The sequence below is a fragment of the Hyperolius riggenbachi genome, chromosome 7, assembly GCF_040937935.1.
Source record: "Hyperolius riggenbachi isolate aHypRig1 chromosome 7, aHypRig1.pri, whole genome shotgun sequence".
NCBI classification, from domain to species: domain Eukaryota; kingdom Metazoa; phylum Chordata; class Amphibia; order Anura; family Hyperoliidae; genus Hyperolius; species Hyperolius riggenbachi.
The window spans coordinates 242,068,855-242,088,343 of NC_090652.1; the positions used below are offsets into that span (position 1 = coordinate 242,068,855).

The 19,489-nt window shown below is 44.4% G+C and overlaps 1 protein-coding gene across 1 annotated transcript in view; it reads left to right on the forward strand.

The window, feature by feature from the left end:
* The window catches only part of SESTD1 (SEC14 and spectrin domain containing 1), a 203,110-nt gene that overhangs the window by 110,402 nt on the left and 73,219 nt on the right, over positions 1-19,489 (forward strand). Inside the window, exons 4-5 of the mRNA XM_068245429.1 lie at positions 1,356-1,446; positions 13,968-14,081. Of these exons, the coding sequence (XP_068101530.1) occupies positions 1,356-1,446; positions 13,968-14,081 (205 nt within the window). The remainder of the gene's footprint in view (positions 1-1,355; positions 1,447-13,967; positions 14,082-19,489) is intronic.

The following is a 19,489-nucleotide window of genomic DNA, read 5'->3' on the forward strand; positions in this document are numbered from 1 at the left end:
AACAAGTTGTTCTGTTCTTTGATCTGGCGAGAATACCAACACACTTTGCTGGAATGTGTATTGTCATTCAGTGCAATACTTTTGGCAAACAACTAAAAATTTCTTATGTTAAAATATACCTGTTCTTACAAAGCACACGTAATTTAGAATGCTCTTCCTAATCCCGCTAACACGTCCAAAGATCTCAACACGGTTCAATTAAGGCCCCTGTCAGGTCTGATATGTTTTAATATCAGACCATCACTCCCCTGCCCCCATTGGGGTAATATGAGAATAATTTTTACTTCTTCCCATGTTGAGCCAGTGGAAGTAAAGGGAGGTATCGGTGAGCTAATGCTCATGACTCGTCCCAATCAGGATGCAGAAGAGGATTTAGATAGCCTGTCGCACAGTCACCCTTCTGCAGAGGCGGTGGCTGGGAGTTTGGACAGAGCAGTTCTATGTAATCTGCAAATAAGGGCCATGCTGTGATTTGTTCACCACAAGGAGCAGTGGGGGGTCACAATATTGGCACTTAGAAATGAAAGCATTTTAAATTCTTAGCCCAGCTAAACCTTAAACTGAACAAGGCAAATTCAAAAAGGAGTCAAGACGGTAAGTAAATGTAAACAATGTACAGAAGCAAAGTAGTGTACACATTCCTTTTTATGGGGGAAATGTGCTTGGGACTCCAGAACTACTTACTCTCTCTCCTCTGGCCGCACATGCTGAGATGGGAGTTGGGAGCAGAGACTTGCGTGCCACAAGAAAAAGTAGTGAGAAGTCTCTGAAAAGGGGGCATAGAGGTTGAAAAAGAAACACAACAGAGGTTTCAGTGAACAATCTTATTTACCCAATCATAGATAACCTAAAGCCCCATACACCCGCTCAACAGCGGTCTTTTATGCTTTCACAGCTTTTGTTATGAAACAAGTTGAAACACCTAATAAAAAAAGTATTTTGCTATTGTTCAAAGAGCTGATAAGACTGATAAGAAGTCAACCCAACAGATGGATTGACTTCTTATCAGTCTGATCAGCTCTTTGAACAATAGCAGAATACTTTTTTAGGTGTTTCAACTTGTTTCACAACAAAAGTTGTGAAAGCATAAAAGACCGCTGTTGAGCGTGTGTATGGACTAAATAGTGTAACTTCAGCTGGACACACTTTTTTTCGGAGACATTTCGCCACTCTTACTTAGTTCTTAGTTCTTCAGTTATGTAGAAGTCACTGAGTTAGTGATATGTCTTCTAGAACATGAACATGTGTCCAATTAAAAATACTTTTATTTTTTGTATTTGACATTTTTTCTGAAGTTTTAATAAATTGATCTAAATTATAAATGACTCACTAATGTATTTATTTATTTATTGCAGTGATAAATGTAAAGCCAGGGGGTTCACGGTCATTGTTGATGGAAGGAAATCGCAATGGAATATAGTAAAGACCGTAGTCCTCATGCTCCAGGTAAACCATTACCATTGTCTTTTTGTCTGCAAGAATATGCGGTACTGTAGCACATCATATAACAATACTGAATACCAAACTCCAAGGACAAATATAGTTTTTATTCATTAAAGGGGCTAGAGCATTTAAAGAGACTCTGAAGCCTCACAAAATCTCCCTTTTTACTTACAAATCCTCTTGTGCGATATGTTACTAGCTGAAACGCCACTATCCCGCGGCTAAACGAGTCCTCTTTGTCCCCCAAATCCCCGGGGCAAAAATCCACGACTTTCTTGGTTGTGGATTTTGCTGCCCGGGAGGCAGGGCTTTCGGCTGTAACCCTGCCTCAAGCACGTCAATCTGCGCGCAGATCTCCGCCTCCTCTCCGCCCCTCTCAGTAAAGGAAGACTGAGAGGGGCGGGGAGAGGCAGCGATCGGAGCAGATTGAAGCGCCTAGAGGCAGGGTTAGAGCCGAAAGCCCTGCCTTTTATAGGAAGCGATCCCCGGATTTTGACCCAGGGATTTGGGGGACAAAGCGGACTCGTTTAGCTGCGGGATAGTGGCGTTTCAGCTAGTACCATATTGCACAAGAGGATTTGTAAGTAAAAAGGGAGCTTTTGTGAGGCTTCAGAGTCTCTTTAATGGGCTTTAACTGCTGGCAGTAAAGGAGAACACATAGTAAAGTATCATAAGGTGAAAGTTTGGTTTGAAAGGTAAGAGATTCGGGCATAAGGCATCAAGTTGAAAGACTGGGCCATAGGGTTGGGAGGTGAGAGATTGGGGCACAAGGCAGGACGATCAAAGATTGGTGCGTAAGGCAAGAAGTTGAAAGATTGGGGCATAGGGTTGGAAGGTGAGTTATTGCGGCATAGGGTTGGAAGCTGAAAGATTTGGGGGGTAGGGTTGGAAGCTGAGAGACTGGGTCATAGATTTGGAAGCTGAAAGATTGGGGAGTAGGGTTGGAAGCGGAGAGATTGGGGAGTAGGGTTGGAAGCTGAGAGATTGGGGCATAAAGGTTGGAAGCTGAGAGAATGGGGCATAGGGTTGGAAGGTGGGAGAGTTAATAGCTGAAAGATTAGGGGGATAAGGTTGAAAGCTAAGAAATTGGGACATAGGGTTGGAAGCTGAGAGATTGGGGTGTTAGGTTTGAAGTTGAGAGATTGGGGCGTGTTGTTGAAAGCTGAGATATTTGGGGAGTAGGGTTGGATGCTATCACAGAGCAGTCATACATTAAGTGACTTGAGGACACACTGCATTCATGGGAGGTTTAAGACCCCCTTAGGTGAGAATGGAGGAGGTTTTGGTGATGGGGTTACATTAAGGCTATGAGAAGGAGCAGGGAATGCGTCCAATAATACGCATGGCGGCCGGCCAACTGGTGAGTCGTCAAAAACGAAACTAAGTGACAGCGGGGGACTGGAGGATTCCAGAGCTGCTCCGAGGGCACAGGACTGCTACAGGGGGCTGGTAATAACCCCAGGTAAGTGAAACTCTTTACCCTCCGTTCAGTTAAGGTTCCCTTTAAGGAGGTTATTTTAATTTTATCTGTGCTTTGAAATCGGGATAGGTCAATATGAGCAATTCAATATCAAGGGTCAGAATGGCCAAAAAGTAGTTATCCAGTACAAAATTACTGCTTATCACCAAGAATAAGTATGCTGATCAGCTGCTGCAACTTTACCTGATGGATAGATGGATGCTTGTTTATAAGTCATTGATTGGCAAGTAGGAACACCTAAGATCAGTATGCCCACTGAGTAAATGGGATTTTTTTAAGTCTTGGCTGTTGTGTTGAGCCAAGTTATGTAGATGGGTTGAACAGGTCTGAGACGAGCGATGGCAGCTTCCACAGTTTTCACAGAACAAGTTTCCTTTAAACGCACGGCCTTCTAATCTGCTTCCAGAATACTTTCATCTCTGCTAGCTCGCATGTCATCACGATTAGCTGCTCACAAAGGGGAACCGGCGTTGTGGTATTGGCTGCCTCAGTCATTAGGATTGCTTGGAGTGAAATTGCAGGTGGATAAATGAAGCAAGCACACCGCTCACGCTGCCGTTCCCACCACGCCTGTCACTCATACTACACGACCTGTAGCAGCAATTAAGATAAAATGCGTCTGCTGTGCCCCAAGGCTTCTTCCCCGGTGCAAGATCTCTGTGACCTGCTGACAGTCTGAAAGCAGAGCTGCCTGAAAAATGTGACACAAGTCAATAATCACCACAGGTTATCTAATATTGAGATGGAAAAATAAAAATACAGAATTGGGTTTGAGATAAATGCATAAGAAATTACATTTCTTTTTCGGTGTCCTTGAATGAACTTGTGTAGTTGTAATAATGATACAATAGCCATCATTATGCTGTTTTCTGCACTGTAGCCGGCTCTTATCTGTGTTTCTCTTGGAAATGACAAGCCTCTCATTAGTTTTCATCTATGGAGATCAGACCGCTAAACCGTAATTCATCCTTCCTAACAAATCCAATACAGCAAGGCAGGATGTTGAAATAATTAATGGGAGGTGTCGCCAGACAGGGCATCCAATAGGAATAACCATTCATACATTCATACATTTGTAATTATAAATGCAGAAGTTTGAAACACTCATTCTGGCCAGCTGACACATCCACCTAAGGGAATAAATGTGGAAATAACTATAGAAATAAATTTCCATTAAAGCCTGAGGAATAATACTGTTCTTGCTTTGTAGGAGTAATGATTTATGGCAGGTATGTATGGGGTTTTTGTAGTGTTTTGGGCGGCCATGTTGCTACACCGATTCTTCTTCCAATATGATAGAATTATAGAATCGGAAGGTCGATCAAACTGCAAAATCGATTAATGCATGGGCACCCTCTGCACTTTAATCATTAAGGCTGGTTTCACAGTGGGACGTTAAAGTCCCACGTTACTGCCAACGCAGCCTAACTCACAGCAAGGATAAATCAATGGGCTGTTCACAGTGCCCACGTTGCGTTACATAGTAACGCAGCACGTTTAAACAAAGTGCTGCATGCTGTACGTTATACTGGGCTAAGCCACGTTAGACTGATTGCACATGCTCAGTAATGTTGGAGGAGGAGGTCTCCACTCCTCCGCAGCCAGCCACATGGCTAATTAATATTCACTGCACTGTGGTGACTCGTGGTAGGACTGTAGTGTTGTCCGGATCATGAAGAATCGTTCAATTGATCCAGATTTTTTTTTCGAGTCATCTGGATCATTACAATGAAAGATTCGGTTCGCAGTGGATGTCTGTCTGGAAGAAATAGGAACATACAGAATGTACAGTACAGGGAAAGTCCTGTCCTGCTAGTCATTTCACCCAGTCTGCTTCCCTAGTAAAATGATTCAAATGATTCGGTTCAAAGATCCGGATCTTTTCAATGATCCAATTCAAATGATCTGAATCCTTAAAAAGATCCAGACTTCCTATCACTAACCTGGAGTGGCTGCTTTGAGAGCTGCATAACGCGACTCAATCTGACGTCCAACTTCAACACCACCATGCGTTGCGTTAGGGGCACGTTATGCGACCATAACGTCCCCTAAAACGCAACGTCTTGGTGGGAAAGTAGCCTAAGGGTATTTTAAGGCCTCATTCCCAGACTTCAACTACCCCATTAACTGCGTGAATTTCTTCTACCCAGCAGAGCTGCTCTTGACCATTAGGGGGCATAGCAGACATCCCCGTCATTATTCCGGACATTCTAGAACTCTATACAAAACTTGCAGCCTCCAATATTCATGTTATGCTGTACAAAGAACTCACAATATGTTGCCACTGAAAGCACACCATCGTTTTTTTCCTTTCAGCACATTGACTTGAAAAAGTCTCTGATGGCAATGACTCGCCATCAGTGCCTTTTTATGTTTGTTTCATCCCTTTATCGTTCTTCATCTGTTTTATTCCCCAATTGGCTTCCGCCCCTGGTAAAAATGTACTAAAATGCTGTTTGCTATGTACTACTCTTTGTTCCTCATCTGATAACCTGAAAATGAATAAGCTTATTAAATACAGCTTTTAATGCACTAAATGACTTCTTATTAGCTGTGATGAAATATTTATAACCAATTTGTAATATATTGTTGGAGAAAATTGTGGCCAGAGTTCCAGGCGGTCTTTTATGTTTGACAGTTTTATGGCTCACTCTCGTCTGGCAGGCTCGTTAATGTAATGATCGCAGAAACACTTTAGATGCAACGACTCTACCAAAGTTATGTGTGAAAACATATGGGACTACTTATTCGGGAGAGCCATATAAATATATGGATGGCAGTGTGTATCTCAACTGGAAAACACTGGGCATTCCAGGTTTTATTTTCACAAAGCCTTTTTCAGCCAGCAGAGACACAACACTAGAATACACAGCTTTACAACACAATAAACAAAATAATTATATTAAAGCGGTCCTGAACTCTTGCCCAGGGGAGATGGGAAAACACAGCGTAATCCACTCTGCGTGTGTTTAGAGTACAGCCTGTCTAATTCTCCCCTCTCAGAAAGCAATAGCTAGTGTAATTTGATCTTCCAGCGGTCTGCGAAGTTGTAGCTAATATGTAAACCATTTTTAACACTTTCTGTTCTCCCAGCAAACCAGGAAATGACCACAGTGCAGCATCTCTGAGGAGCTCAGTAAGCTGTAACAAGAAAATGTTTTTCTTTGTAGGTTATTATGCTGTTGCTTATCTATTTAGAGCACAGAGGAAGTTTTGCGTTCAGGCCTGCTTTAAACAATCAATCATTGAAGCTCAACTAAACCCAGAATTAAACAAGAAAATGGAAGTCCAATACAGAAGCAAAGTGGTAGACAAAAGATCTTCTTTATGAATCAAATGTGTTTGCCACGGTGCTATAGGTAGCTTCCTGTAGATTTAGCTGGAGGGTTAGTTATCCTGTGATTTCCAAAGAGAAAGAACAGTAGAGGCCAGACTACATGCCCCAGCATTATACTATATAGTGTGAGGCTGAAGTTGGTGCCAAACATCAATAAGAGGTCTTGATGGTGGTGGAGCAAAGTAGATCTCCTATATTTTTTGGTTAGATGCCCCCATCCATATTCAGGTTAATGCACAAGCAATGGACAAAGGCTTGGGTCCATCAATATTCTGGCACAACCTGCTGTAAGTTTTGCATTGTGCAGCTTATAATAACCGATCAGGAGGAGGAGTCATTTTTCCAGAGATCTCTAGACAAATGTATATCGATCCCCACACACAAACCCACTGCTGCTCTGCAGTTCTCTTCTGCAAAGCAGCCGCTCAACAGCTTCATCACGTCCTTTTTTTTAGGGATGCCTTTTTAAATGTATCCTAGGGGAACCTATCATTAAAGTGGACCTGAACTCAGAACTTCCTCTTTGCGCTAAAAGTTAAGTAACATCCTAACAACCTTTAAAGAAAAAATCTTTGTTACAGCTGATACAAATCTTGCAATAAATCTGCAGTCTGTCTACCTCCTGCTTTTATGGAAGCGGACATATTGTTAACATCCTGTGTTTACAAATTAGCTACTCTGCCGTAACAGAGGAGATTCCTGAGTTGACACAGCTGAAGAGCTCAAATTACAGTTGTGATAAGTCACAGAGGAGGGGGGAATAGACAGGCTAAACTCTCTAAGAGCTTGATTCACAAAGCCGTGCAAACTGTTTAGCACGGGTGTGCTAAACAGTTAGCACGTAAAGTGCCGTTCGCTGCCTTTTTTTGCGAGCGCAAAGTGCCGCGATCGCGGTACTTTGCACGGCTTTGTGAATCAGGCCCTAAATACGTACAGGGTGCATCTCTCTGTTTTCCTTCTGTCCTTTGCAAGAGATCAGCTCCACTTTAAGCAGCACTGCTCTTGCGGCTAGGGGGAGGGGACAAGTAAATAACTAGACTTAAATGTATTAATAGTTAGCCTTAAAGCCATTGGAACAGCATATCGCTTATTTATTTATGTTAATCGTACCAGTTTCACATTGATACGTATTTTGAAGAATTCTTTTCTCCAACAAAACTATCCGTTAGATACCCCATTGTCCCCTCTCGTTTAGATGGCGTCAACATCACTAAGTGACCCTTTTCTTCAGCTGATCTTTGTTCCTCAGAATGCCCCTCTTATGTATATAGGGAGCTGTTAGTGCAAGGCTTCAGGAGAGAACAGCAACAGTTTTAAATGTTTCTGTTGTTTGGCAACACGCAGTTCAGCGCTCCGAAACTGCAGTGATTGATAATTGGTTGGTGTAAAAGGTCAGCTCTGTGTTTTGTTACCAGCTGTAGGCCTTGAATTATGGATTGAAATGTGAACTGCTGGAAACACTGAGAGCATTGTGCTTCTTCCATTCGATATTCTGCTGTACTTTCCGTTTTTAACTGTTGGGCTTGAAAAATAGAAACATCCAAACTCTGTGCTTCAACAATATCTGACTTTTTTTGTGTGTTGTAGAAGAAGGGAATGTTTTTTTGTATTCTGGATTCCATTTTCTTTTTAAGCTTTTTAGTTTGATCTTTATAGAAACAGCTGGGAACTGAATGGGGACAAAATAGTTTGATAGTTTTATCTGGCTTTTCTCAGGAGCAGCCGAGATGGATAATCTCTTATCTGCTGCGCAGAATGCGATCAGCCAGTTCTTGAAGCTTATTTAGCGCTATAAACCACTGGCAGGAAATTAAAATGAACCTGTGGTTTGAGTATTCAAATTTATTTATTTTTTTTTTTTTGCTTACATTTTTGTGTGAAAAACAAACAAAGAACAGACTTACTTTTGCAGTTGCCTAAAGCAGGGCTTTTCAACCTTTTCACTAATTGTACCACTTTTATTGCCTGAAAATTGTCAAGTACCACCAAGTGTAAGTGGATTTAACTTACAGAAAGGCCTCCCCCTCCACTAAGCTTGCTGTTAAGCCCAGCATCCACAAGCACCTTAATGGCGATGGGGGGAGACCGGTCAGGAGGATTATGATGTGGAGGAGGTTGTGCTTGGCCTAGCACAACCTGATTTTGAGGCTGAGGAGGGGCCTGATCCAGCAGATGTTGTGGCGGAAGAGGTGATTGGGTGGTCAGAGGAATTGTTTGGGGAGAAGAAGTTTGAGGAGGATGATGAGGTTCTGGACCGTCCGTACGTGCCAGAGTTCTCCCCCGAAGGCAGCAAGCAGGAGACTCTAGCAGAGAGGTGCAGCATGGCGGCCGGGGGCAGGGCCAGCAGGAGGCATGGAATACAAGAGCCACAGCCCACTGCTTTAGCCACCACCACAACCACCAACCAGAGGGAGACGGGCACCTACCCAGGAGTAGGGGGGTATTCACTTCCCCAATATGGAATTATTTCCATCTCTCCTCCCTAGATGACAGCTTTGCAGTGTGCAATACCTGCAAAACCACTCTGAGCGGAGGTCAGGCTCCGTCTAGGATGGGCACTTCAAGCCTCCAGAGCCACTTGAGGACGCAGCACAAGACTCTAAAGGCTCATACACACATCAGGCTATAGTCTTTGGAAAATGTAAGATCACAGACCAATCTTACCACCCTTCATGTAGTATGAGAGCCATACCTGCACAGTCTTTTCTATGGAGCTGAACTCCCCATCAGAAAAAAATCTTTGCAAGATGCTGCACACACGGATGCTGTACAGACACAAAAGATCAGTATCTGCAAAAGATCTGTTCCTGCAAAAGATCAGTTCCTGCAAATTGCATTAAATGTCTACAGCTTCTTTGTATGCAGCATTTTGCAAAGATTTCTGTCTGGGGAGTTCAACTCCATAGAATAGACTGTGAAGGTATGGCTCTCATACTACATGGAAGAGGGTAAAATTGGTCTGTGATCTTTCATTTTCCAAAGACTATGGTCTGATGTGTGTATGAACCTTAAGGAGTTTAAGAGTCTGAAAGATGCTGATGGTCGTGGTAGTGGTCAGAGCAAGTAAACCAATACGCGTCCATCAGCAGCAGCCCATCGTCCTGCTCGTCGAGCAGCAGAAGAGCACCGGGCCTTTCCGGGTGTGACCAAGGCTCTGCCACCTGGCCACAGGCACATCTGGATGCTGAACAGGTTGCTTGCCTGGGCCATGTGCTTCCAGCTGCTGCCATACTCCCATGTGCAGGAGGGGGAGTTACATGCTCCTGCAGTATGGGATCCCAGAGTGGTGAAACCCCAGCTGCCACTACTTCTCCAGCCCGGCCATCCCAGCACTGCACCAGTTTGTGGTGGCAAACGTGGCCCATTCACTCGATCACTCTATGGGCGAGCGGGTCTATGTCACCATGGACTCTTGGAGCGGCCGGTTTGGGACAGATCGCTACCTTCACCGCTCGCTGGGTGAGTTTGGTGGAAAACGTTTGGTTGGAAAATTGGCAGTTGAAAAATGACAGTTGGAGAATGGCAGTTGGAAAAATGGCAGTTGGAAAAATGGCAGATGAAAAAGGAGTTGAAAAACGACAGTTAGAAAAACAGCAGTTGAAAAATGAGTTGGGAAAATGGCAGTTGGAAGTTGGAAAAATGGCAGTGGGAAAATGACAGTTGGAGAAATGGCAGTTGAAAAACAGTTGGAATATGACAGTTGGAAATGACAGTTCAACTGCCATTTTCCAACTGTGGTTTTTCGTTTCAAAGGTGTTTAGTAAAAAACTGCCCTTTTTCCAACTGTGCCCTTTTTCCAACTGTGCCCTTTTTCCAACTGTGCCCTTTTTCCAACTGTGCCTTTTTTCCAACTGTGCCTTTTTTCCAACTGTGCCCTTTTTCCAACTGTGCCCTTTTTCCAACTGTCATTTTTCAACTGCCATTTTTCCTACTGTCAAATTTCAACTGTTTAAAGGACCACTACAGTGAAAAAAGTGAGCAGTTAGAAGACCTAAACTCAAGCACTGCAGTAAAGGAAAACAAATATAGTTGCTGAGAACTGTACCACTTTTATCATTTAAAAAGTACCGTATATACTCGCAAGCAAGTTGCTTGCGAGTCACCTGTGGTCCGCAACCACCCCCCGTCCCCCCCCCCCCCCCCCGCGGACGCCGCTGCCATTACCTTAGCCAGCGCCGCTTCCTCTATCCCCGACCTGCTCGTACGGTAACTAATTCACGGCAGCGTGCCCCACGGCGGCTGCTGTGATGAGGGAGGAAACCATAGAGTGCGGTTCCCATAGTAACGGCGATACACATCGCCGCTACAGGAAGCTGCTCTCTCTAGGCTTCCTCCCTCACCACAGCGGCCACCGTGGGGCGCGCTGCTGTGAATTAGTTACCGTACGAGCAGGACGGGGTTAGAGGAAGCGGCGACGGCTAAGGTAATGGCAGCGGTGGCCGCGGGAGGAGCGGGGAGGGGCACTACCCACCCACCAACCCATACTGGGCACTATGTTAGCTATACTGGGGCACTATACTAGCTATACTGGGCACTTTACTAGCTATACTGGGCACTATACTAGCCATACTGGGCACTATACCAGCTATACTGGGGCGCTACCTACCCAAACTGGGCACTATACCGGGGCACTATACTAGCTATACTGGGCACTTTACTAGCTATACTGGGGGACTACCTACCCAGACTGGGCACTTTAATAGCTATATTGGGCACTTTACTAGCTATACTGGGTCGCTACCTACCCATACGGGGCACTATACTAGCTATACTGGGCACTTTACTAGCTATACTGGGGGACTACCTACCCATACTGAGCACTTTACTAGCTATACTGGGCACAATACTAGCTATACTGTGACACACTGGGGGGATCACGCGGCCAGCATTTCCTACCGCCGGCTTATATGAGGGTCAATCATTTTTCCTGTTTTTTTAGATAAAAGTTGGGGGGTCGGCTTATATGCGGGTCGGCTTGCTTGCGAGTATATACGGTACCACCAGTGTGCCTGCGCAGTAGATTAGACGCGATCGGGCTTGGCTGTTTTTGCTGGAGCCTGAACGGGGAGCAGCTACTGCACTTGCACACACACCGACAAGGAGAACTTTGGAGCTCCCAGCGCTGGATCCCCTCTACTGAGGAGGAAGGAAACCTCTTTAGGATACAAAGGCCTCCCCCTTCCCTGAGGTAAGTACCCAACAGGAGCACTTTTTTCTTACAGGTCCACGTTAAGAAGACAGGGCATATGGCAGGGGAAAAGTAGGAGGCATTGGTGGGGAAAAAGATTATAATTAACATTGCTAGCCTACAGATTGTCAGTATTGGCAATCTGTAGGTAGATTGCCAATATAGGTAGCCTTGCAAGTTCATTTATAGCAGCAGGGACAGCCATACTATCCCAGGAAAAAAACATAAGTAGAAAAGTACTTACATAACATGTATTGTACTGTCCACGTTTTGATTTCAGGGAATTTTATATAGTAGATGAAACTGTTTCAGGCATTTTTCCTCTTTACTACCTCTAACTGAAGCCAATCCTGATGTTCAGGTGTATCTTCCTTCTCAATCTCGTGTCACACTGAACTGCCCTCAGCCAATCAGTGAGGAGCAGGATTGTGGGAGGGAAGATAACAAGTCCCTCCCCTTGGCAATGTACCAAATAGAGCCAGGCTGACTGAGATAAGATTGATTACAGCAGAAATTTGGTACAGCCAATTACATGGCATCATCGCAATGCATTAAGGCATCTACACTCAAAAGTTGTGGGAAGGCTGTTGGGTCACAGTGGGGACACAAAGCACAAGGAAAGGAGCACTAAACATAGTGTGGACATTGAGGGCAGTTTTTCCACTGGCACCTGTGCTGATGCACATTTGCATCACGGATTCCATGTTAAGTATTGGATCTGTCCATAAATGCTTGTTTCCAACAGGTCCAGGGTATCTGTTGCGGTGAGTGTAATGCTCTGTTGTGCGGTACGTAATTCCGGACACTACGCAATGATCCCACGTCACACATAACCATGCTATGTGTGACGTGCTCAATGCAACGGGCACAACGGAGACCCTCTGAATGAGGGAGATGTTCTAGCGTGGACCTGGCCTTAGTAAAAAGTATCTTTAGACTTGTAACACTCCAATCCATTTTTGCAAAGGATAGACTCCTAATCACTTTGATCACTTCAGGTCACATTTATCCCTAAACACTGTATAGATATTTTCTCTTCAGAGCTGTCTGTTTTGTTCTATGAAGAGAAGCCTTAAGCTGGCCACTAACTGTCCAATTTCTAGTGAAAAATCGTTCGAGCGATCAGAAATTCTGATCGGATTGGTTGTAAATAATCTCCATTGGTGGACACAATCGATTATGAATGAGTGAAACAAATGTCAAATGTCAATTTTCTTGGTGGTTGTGATAGATAGGAAGCAATGATTGGTTAGTTGATGGTGTAGTGAACGATTTTTTTTCCGATCAGAATTTCTGATCGCTCGAACGATTTTTCGCTAGAAATTGGACCGTTAGTGGCCAGCTTTATGGTGTAGGTACAATAGGCGATGTCCCACTTAAGCTTATGGAGGAAACTATAATAGTGGTTGGCCAAATGGGATCTGCTCTACTCTATGGATTACAGAAGTGGCGATCACAGACATTAGGAGACACATCTATTCACAATAGAAAAATGTTAACCCTTTAGGATGGCAAACTATTATTTCAGGTGAAAACTCTAGCATGTGCCTAATTCTTTACTGTTGTGAATTGTTCAGTGTACAGTACTCTATTTTGCACTGTATACATTCTTCATAAAATTATAAAATTAGAATTGCCTGTTTTAAGAGGCCCATACACCTCACGATTTTCCCGCCGATATACAGCCGTTTCGATCACAGTGATCGAAACGGCTGTGAAATCGCCGCGCACACCGCTGACAGAACGGTCGATTTCCGTCCAAAGTCGATCGTTCCCACCGATTCCCGTCGACCCATCCGTGCGGAAGATTTTTCTCGGTCGCCGGCGGGTCTGCAGTGCGTCGTTAGCGGCGTTTGAATGCCCGACGACCGACGCAATACAGCCGGTATACATTACCTGTTCAGGCCGGCGCGAGTCCCCTGGTCTTCTTCTCCGCTTCGGGCTCCAGACCGTTCCTGCAGCTACACAGAACTTCCTGTCCCGGCAGGAAGTTTAAACAGTAGCGCGCCCTCTACTGTTTAAACTTCCCCCCGGACAGGAAGTTCAGTAGCCGGAGCGGAGCCGGAGCGGAGAAGAAGACAGCGGGGACTTGCACCGGCCGGAACAGGTAATGTATGCAGGGGGGGGTGGCAGCTCCACAGATTGTGATCGGTTTCAGGCTGAAATCGATTCACAATCTGTTTGCAGTAAAGGTGGCCATACAATCCCTCTCTGATCAGATTCGATCAGATACGTTCGATCAGAGACGGATCTATCTGTTGGTCGAATCTGATGACAAATCGACCAGTGTATGGCCACCTTTAGAGTAATAGAGTTCAGAACAAAAAGAGTAAGAAACAAAATGACACAGATTTTTATCTCCTGAACGACCCTAGAAAAAGGCCAGCTGGAGCTTGAGTGTCTGCAGTGGGCAATATTTCAAGTTTTACTTGGAATACTTTTATGCAGGATTCCAGTTATACTGTGGAAAACATTGTGAACTATTAAAGCACTGCATCCCTTTGTATGTTTTCTTGCAGAATGTTGTACCAGCTGAAGTGTCTCTAGTTTGCGTTGTGAAGCCCGATGAGTTCTGGGATAAGAAAGTGACGCACTTCTGCTTCTGGAAGGAGAAGGATCGACTGGGATTTGAGGTATATCCTACAGGACTATGTGATTTTCTGCATCGTAATAAACCATCTTTTTCAAAATGAAAGACAGTGCTTAGCTTTCTGATTTGTGTTCAGTAGTATTAAGTATACAGCTAACTCAAAGCATGCAGTCCAAGACTGTTCTTATTTAAAACCCCGGCATTCTTTGTGAATGGTACGTGTCATGCATGCCATATATTTTTTTTAATTTTTTTTTTAATGTTTTGTTAAAGGACATCCGATGTGAAAATAAGCTAATGAGAATAAACAATTGCATGTGTCCTACTTCTCCTAAAAATGATTTTTTTTTTAGATACCCCACAGTTTTATTTTATATTTAAATCTAATTTTCAAGTTTTTACTGTTTTAATGTCTCTGCTCAATGGCACCTTAATTGAAGTATGCCAGAGTTCAGATCTATGAATTTACCCTTTTTATCTCTTTCCTGCTCTCAGAAGTCATTTACTGACAGGAAAGTGTTTTATGACGTTGACTTATCAGTGAGGCTTATGTTATAGTCCGACCTGGTCCGGAACCGGATAGAAACGGTCACTTGCATACCTGATGTTTAACTTTTTTCAGGCAAAGAAAGAAAAAAAGGAACAGAGCCTAGTTATCTGTGTGGTTGGCACTGTACATACACATGTCTATCTTATTATGTCACGTCACCTTGGTTGTCCTTTAAATAATTTTGTTTTTGTTTTTTTATTTGTTTTTTTTTAGGTTTCAATAATTTTTATTAGAGTTTAAAGAGAACCCGAGGTGTGTTTAAAGAATGTTATCTGCATACAGAGGCTGGATCTGCCTATACAGCCCAGCCTCTGTTGCTATCCCAAACCCCACTAAGGTCCCCCTGCACTCTGCAATCCCTCATAAATCACAGCCGTGCTGTGAGGCTGTGTTTACATCTGTAGTGTCAGTCTCAGCTGCTCCCCCACCTCCTGCATAGCTCCGGTCCCTGCCCCTGTCCCTTCCCCTGTCCCTTCCCTCCAATCAGCAGAGAGGGAAGGGATGCAGGCGGGGACCAGAGTTCTGCAGGAGGCAGGGAGAGCAGCAGACTGACACTATAGAGATAAACACAGCCAGCTCTGACAAGCTGTTTGTCAGCAGCGCGGCTGTGATTTATGAGGGATTGCAGAGTGCAGGGGGACCTTAGGGGGGTTTAGGATAGCAACAGAGGCTGGGCTGTATAGGCAGATCCAGCCTCTGTAGGCATCATGTAGGTATCACAGTAAAGTTTACATTTTGAATAAACATTGATAACATTAATGGCAGTTATCTATACCAACTACCGGTATAAAGCTTTATCCAATAGAAACACACAGGAAGGAAGGACACGCATTCTGATTGAAGTGTGGACTGACCCTAATAGTAAAACCTAAAAAGAAAAATCAGGGCTTAAAGGATCAGATTGTGAAAGATCAGTTTTAAAATCTAATTTGCACCTGAAAAGGTTTTTTTTTTTTTTTTTGTAAAATAAATACACAGCAATGGAGATGTACCGGTAAGCCATGTGAACTCGTTCTGTTAATGACTTGAGAGATGGATAGTTGTACCTTGAAAATAAACAGACAATGGCAGCCCAGATGGTGTAATATTTTCCAGTAAGTTGTAGATAAGATAGTAAAGGGAGAATTCACAAGATGAGGTTTCTATAGAGGGCAACCAACCAGTATAGCGCTGTGGGTGAATAATTGCCCTTGGGTACAGGGATCACCACTGTACTTTGGTTGATCTTTTGTCGACTGGAGCCAGTAGGCAGGAGGCCGCCCTCTTTTCGAGGGTGATAGACACAGTAGGGGAAGATGCACCCAGGAGGAAATAAAATGAGTTAAACTTTTTAAAAATGGGAATTAAGTGGCTTTCCTCAAGGGATAACACGGATAAAGAGTAAGAAGAAGAAATGTATTTGCACTATGGCAATGTGTTTCATGAGCATGTACAGCTCACTTCTTTAGGCCAAGTATCACTGCCATTAAATTAACATAGCCTAGCACTTACTGCTTCAGAGTATAATGCACATCCATAAGGGCTCAGTGCATTATGCGCTAGGCTTGGGTGTCTTCATACTGCCTTGGCAACACCTGCTGGGTGCATAAACACTGTGGCCACCATCAACAACATTCCTGAAAGTATAAAACAGCAGCACAGCCCAAATGGAATAATATGAGCTGCTAGGAGGCGGGGACCGGTCCTGTGGCCCTGAATGATAGTCAAAGAAAATGTTGTAGCCCAAAGCTAATGTAGTCACTTATACTGTGACTCAGGATCACCTCAGCTAGAGGGTTATTATTCATTTTGCAGCCTGATTACATTAGCGCCGGGGCTAGCACAACATTATTCTTTAACATTCCTGAAATTGCGCCCGTGCCCTGCATTTTAGATCGGCATTAGGGCAAGTGATGCACATCATAGATAGAGCGTGGCCCATATAGTTCTGGGTGCTCAGACCGATGGTAACTGGATAGCCACTAGATCAGAAGAGTAAATGGTTGGCACACCAATCAAAAGTAAACTGTTTTTATTGCTGCCTATTCCAGTGTTTGGAGACAACGATGTGTCTCTTTTTCAAGGACCATAATGCCAAAGCAAATGTGCACTCCTGGAGAGAAAGCTTGATGTGCACGCATGGTGGGTGTCAGCAGCAGACAATGGGCATGATCCACACAGCTTTTTCACCTGTTTTCCTCTGTTTTCACCTTATCTATGTTACATTTTTAAGCTCCAAAAGAGCAAAATTATAATTAATGTAAGAAGAGTAATATTGAAATGAGGTTAATCAGGAACTACTTACTTTGCGTGATTATTTTGCTTCTAAATGTGCTAAAAGAAAGGAAGTAATTTATGAAAGGTTTTGTGAATAGAGGCCATTGTCTCGTAACATTGGAATATTGTGATATGCAACAATAAAGACAGTTTACTTTTGACTGGAGTGCCGACCATTTACTCCCCTGCATTTTAGATTCAGAGTGGGAGGGTCTTTCCTTCCATGACCAGAACATATGGGCTTACTGAAAAAGTGACACCTGCCAACCTCTGGCGTCCCAGCATCACAGTGCAAGAGTAGAGAAATGCGTTGGTATTTTTATTGAAGGTTTTGTGGTGTAATGGCCCATACTCACGGGTAACTGTTTGGCATGTCGCTAGCACACGGGAGCGTGTGCGCGACATGCCGGCGACAGCTCGTCGCCAGGTCCCTCCGCATACACACGGCGGAGGGACCTGCCAACTGATGCGGCGGAAGCTGTCGCTGTTGTCCCTCCCCCCCGCCGGAAGCGCCGTCTATTTACAATTCTGTTGCTGTCGCTAGTCCGCGTACTCACGCGGACTAGCGACAGTTGCGGCGATTGTCGCCAGGCGATTGACCGCGCCAATCGCCTGGCAAAATCAGCGACGGGCGACAGTTTGGGGTGCGCGCCCGTGCAACGCCGCATACTCACGGGCGACCTGTTGCCGCAACACGCGCGCACCGCATGTTGCGGCGACAATTGTAGCCCATGAGTATGGGCCATAACACTGAAAGGCATCTGGTCCTCTGTGCAGTATATGATTCTGTTAACTGTTGTAAGTCATAGTAGCTTGGAGGGGCATTTCATATACACTGACTTAGTTTTAGACTTCAGGTCTACTTTAATGCCAATGCAATGCCAGTCAAATATGTTATCAACCAGATAAATTCCCCTTGAAAATAGTACCAAAGGAAGAAAAAGAAATATCCTAAATATTTGCATGCTGATGTAAAGAGTGGTGGTCATGTGTGTTTGTAAAGCCAACTTTTAGACCACAGGTGTAAACCCAAGGCCCACAGGCGTAAACCCAAGGCCCACAGACCGAATGCAGCCACTCTTATCATTTTATGTAGCCCTCAAGTGCTTCCATTGTCCATCATTGTGAGTAGCAAAATACCTAACTGCACACTGCCTTCCCAACCAGAGGAGCACAGCAGTGTTTGTGGTTAAAACATTGTCAGTTTGAGGTGACAAGCAAAATTATGCTGGGACCCCTTCTTGGCATCCAAACCCCCTTGTGTGACAGCTTGCCAAAAAAACTAAGGGGATGGAAACACTTGGTATCCTGCCTTGAGCCACATTTCATCTTGATGCCTGTCTACTGAAAATATGAAACTTGCTCCACTGCGCTACTCTGCAGAAGACGAGGAGCAGGCCTCTCATGTTCACTATACTGTAGTTACGCCACTTAGCTTAATACTCTTCAATAAATGTTAAATCTTAATAAACAATTTGGCCCACGACTTAGACTACATTTTTGGAGTTAAGCCGCTTATGTGATTGAGTTTGACATCCACGTTTTAGACATTACCTGCATTGAAAGCGGGCCTTAGCTTGCTTGTTCTGTGTGCGCACTTCTTAGCATGGGACAGAGTCTTCCCACTCCGCTATAAGATAGAACCTGCAGAAATTGGTAGGGACTGCTTTAAAAAGAACCTGTAACAAAAAAAAGTTCCCCTGGGGGGTACTCGCCTCAGGAGGGGGAAGCCTCAGGGTCCCTATGAGGCTTCCCCCTTCCCTGTAGCTGCAGGCAATCCAGCGCTGGCTCCCCTGAAGTGTCCGGCAATCCTCCCTCGACAAGCCTGACAAGCGCTAAGCGCTGGTTTATTTCTCTTTCCTGGCTTCAGCGGGTGCGCTGTTGCGGCTCTCCGCACGGAGATAGGCGAAAATAGTCAATCCTTGTCGGGTCCGCTCTACTGCGCAGGAGACTTGTGCCTGCGCTGGAGCCGGTAAGGTACATATTTACATCCTCGCAGTTCGGGGAGATTGATCGCCGCTGTGGGACCGAGGAGGACGGGGGAAGCCTCAATAGGATCCGGAGGCTTCCCCCATCCGAGGTGAGTACCCCCCAGGGGAGGTTGTTTTTGTTACAGGTTTTCTTTAAAGAGGGGCTGTCAGCCATACTACAGTGGGATGCGAAAGTTTTGGCAACCTTGTTAATCGTCATGATTTTCCTGTATAAATCATTGTTTGTTACGATAAAAAATTTCAGTTAAATATATCATATAGGAGACACGCACAGTGATATTTAAGAAGTGAAATTAATTTTATTGGATTTACAGAGAGTGCACAATAATTGTTTAAAGGACTTACGAGGTGAATCAAAGAAAAAAAGTGAATTACCTTAGTTGAATATCCGACCTCAGGGCAGACGATCAGTGGCTCCCTTGCTATTTGCAGACCCTCTGTTATCATAAGCGGACAGCTCTCTTTAACTTGCACCACAGATTTTCAATTATATACAGGTTTGGGGACTGAGATGGCCATTCTAGAACGTTGTACTTGTTCCTCTGCATGAATACCTTAGTGGATTTTCAGCAGTGTTTAGGGTCGTCGTCTTGTTGAAAGATCCAGCCTTGGCGCAGCTTCAGCTTTGTCACTGATTCCTGGACATTGGTCTCC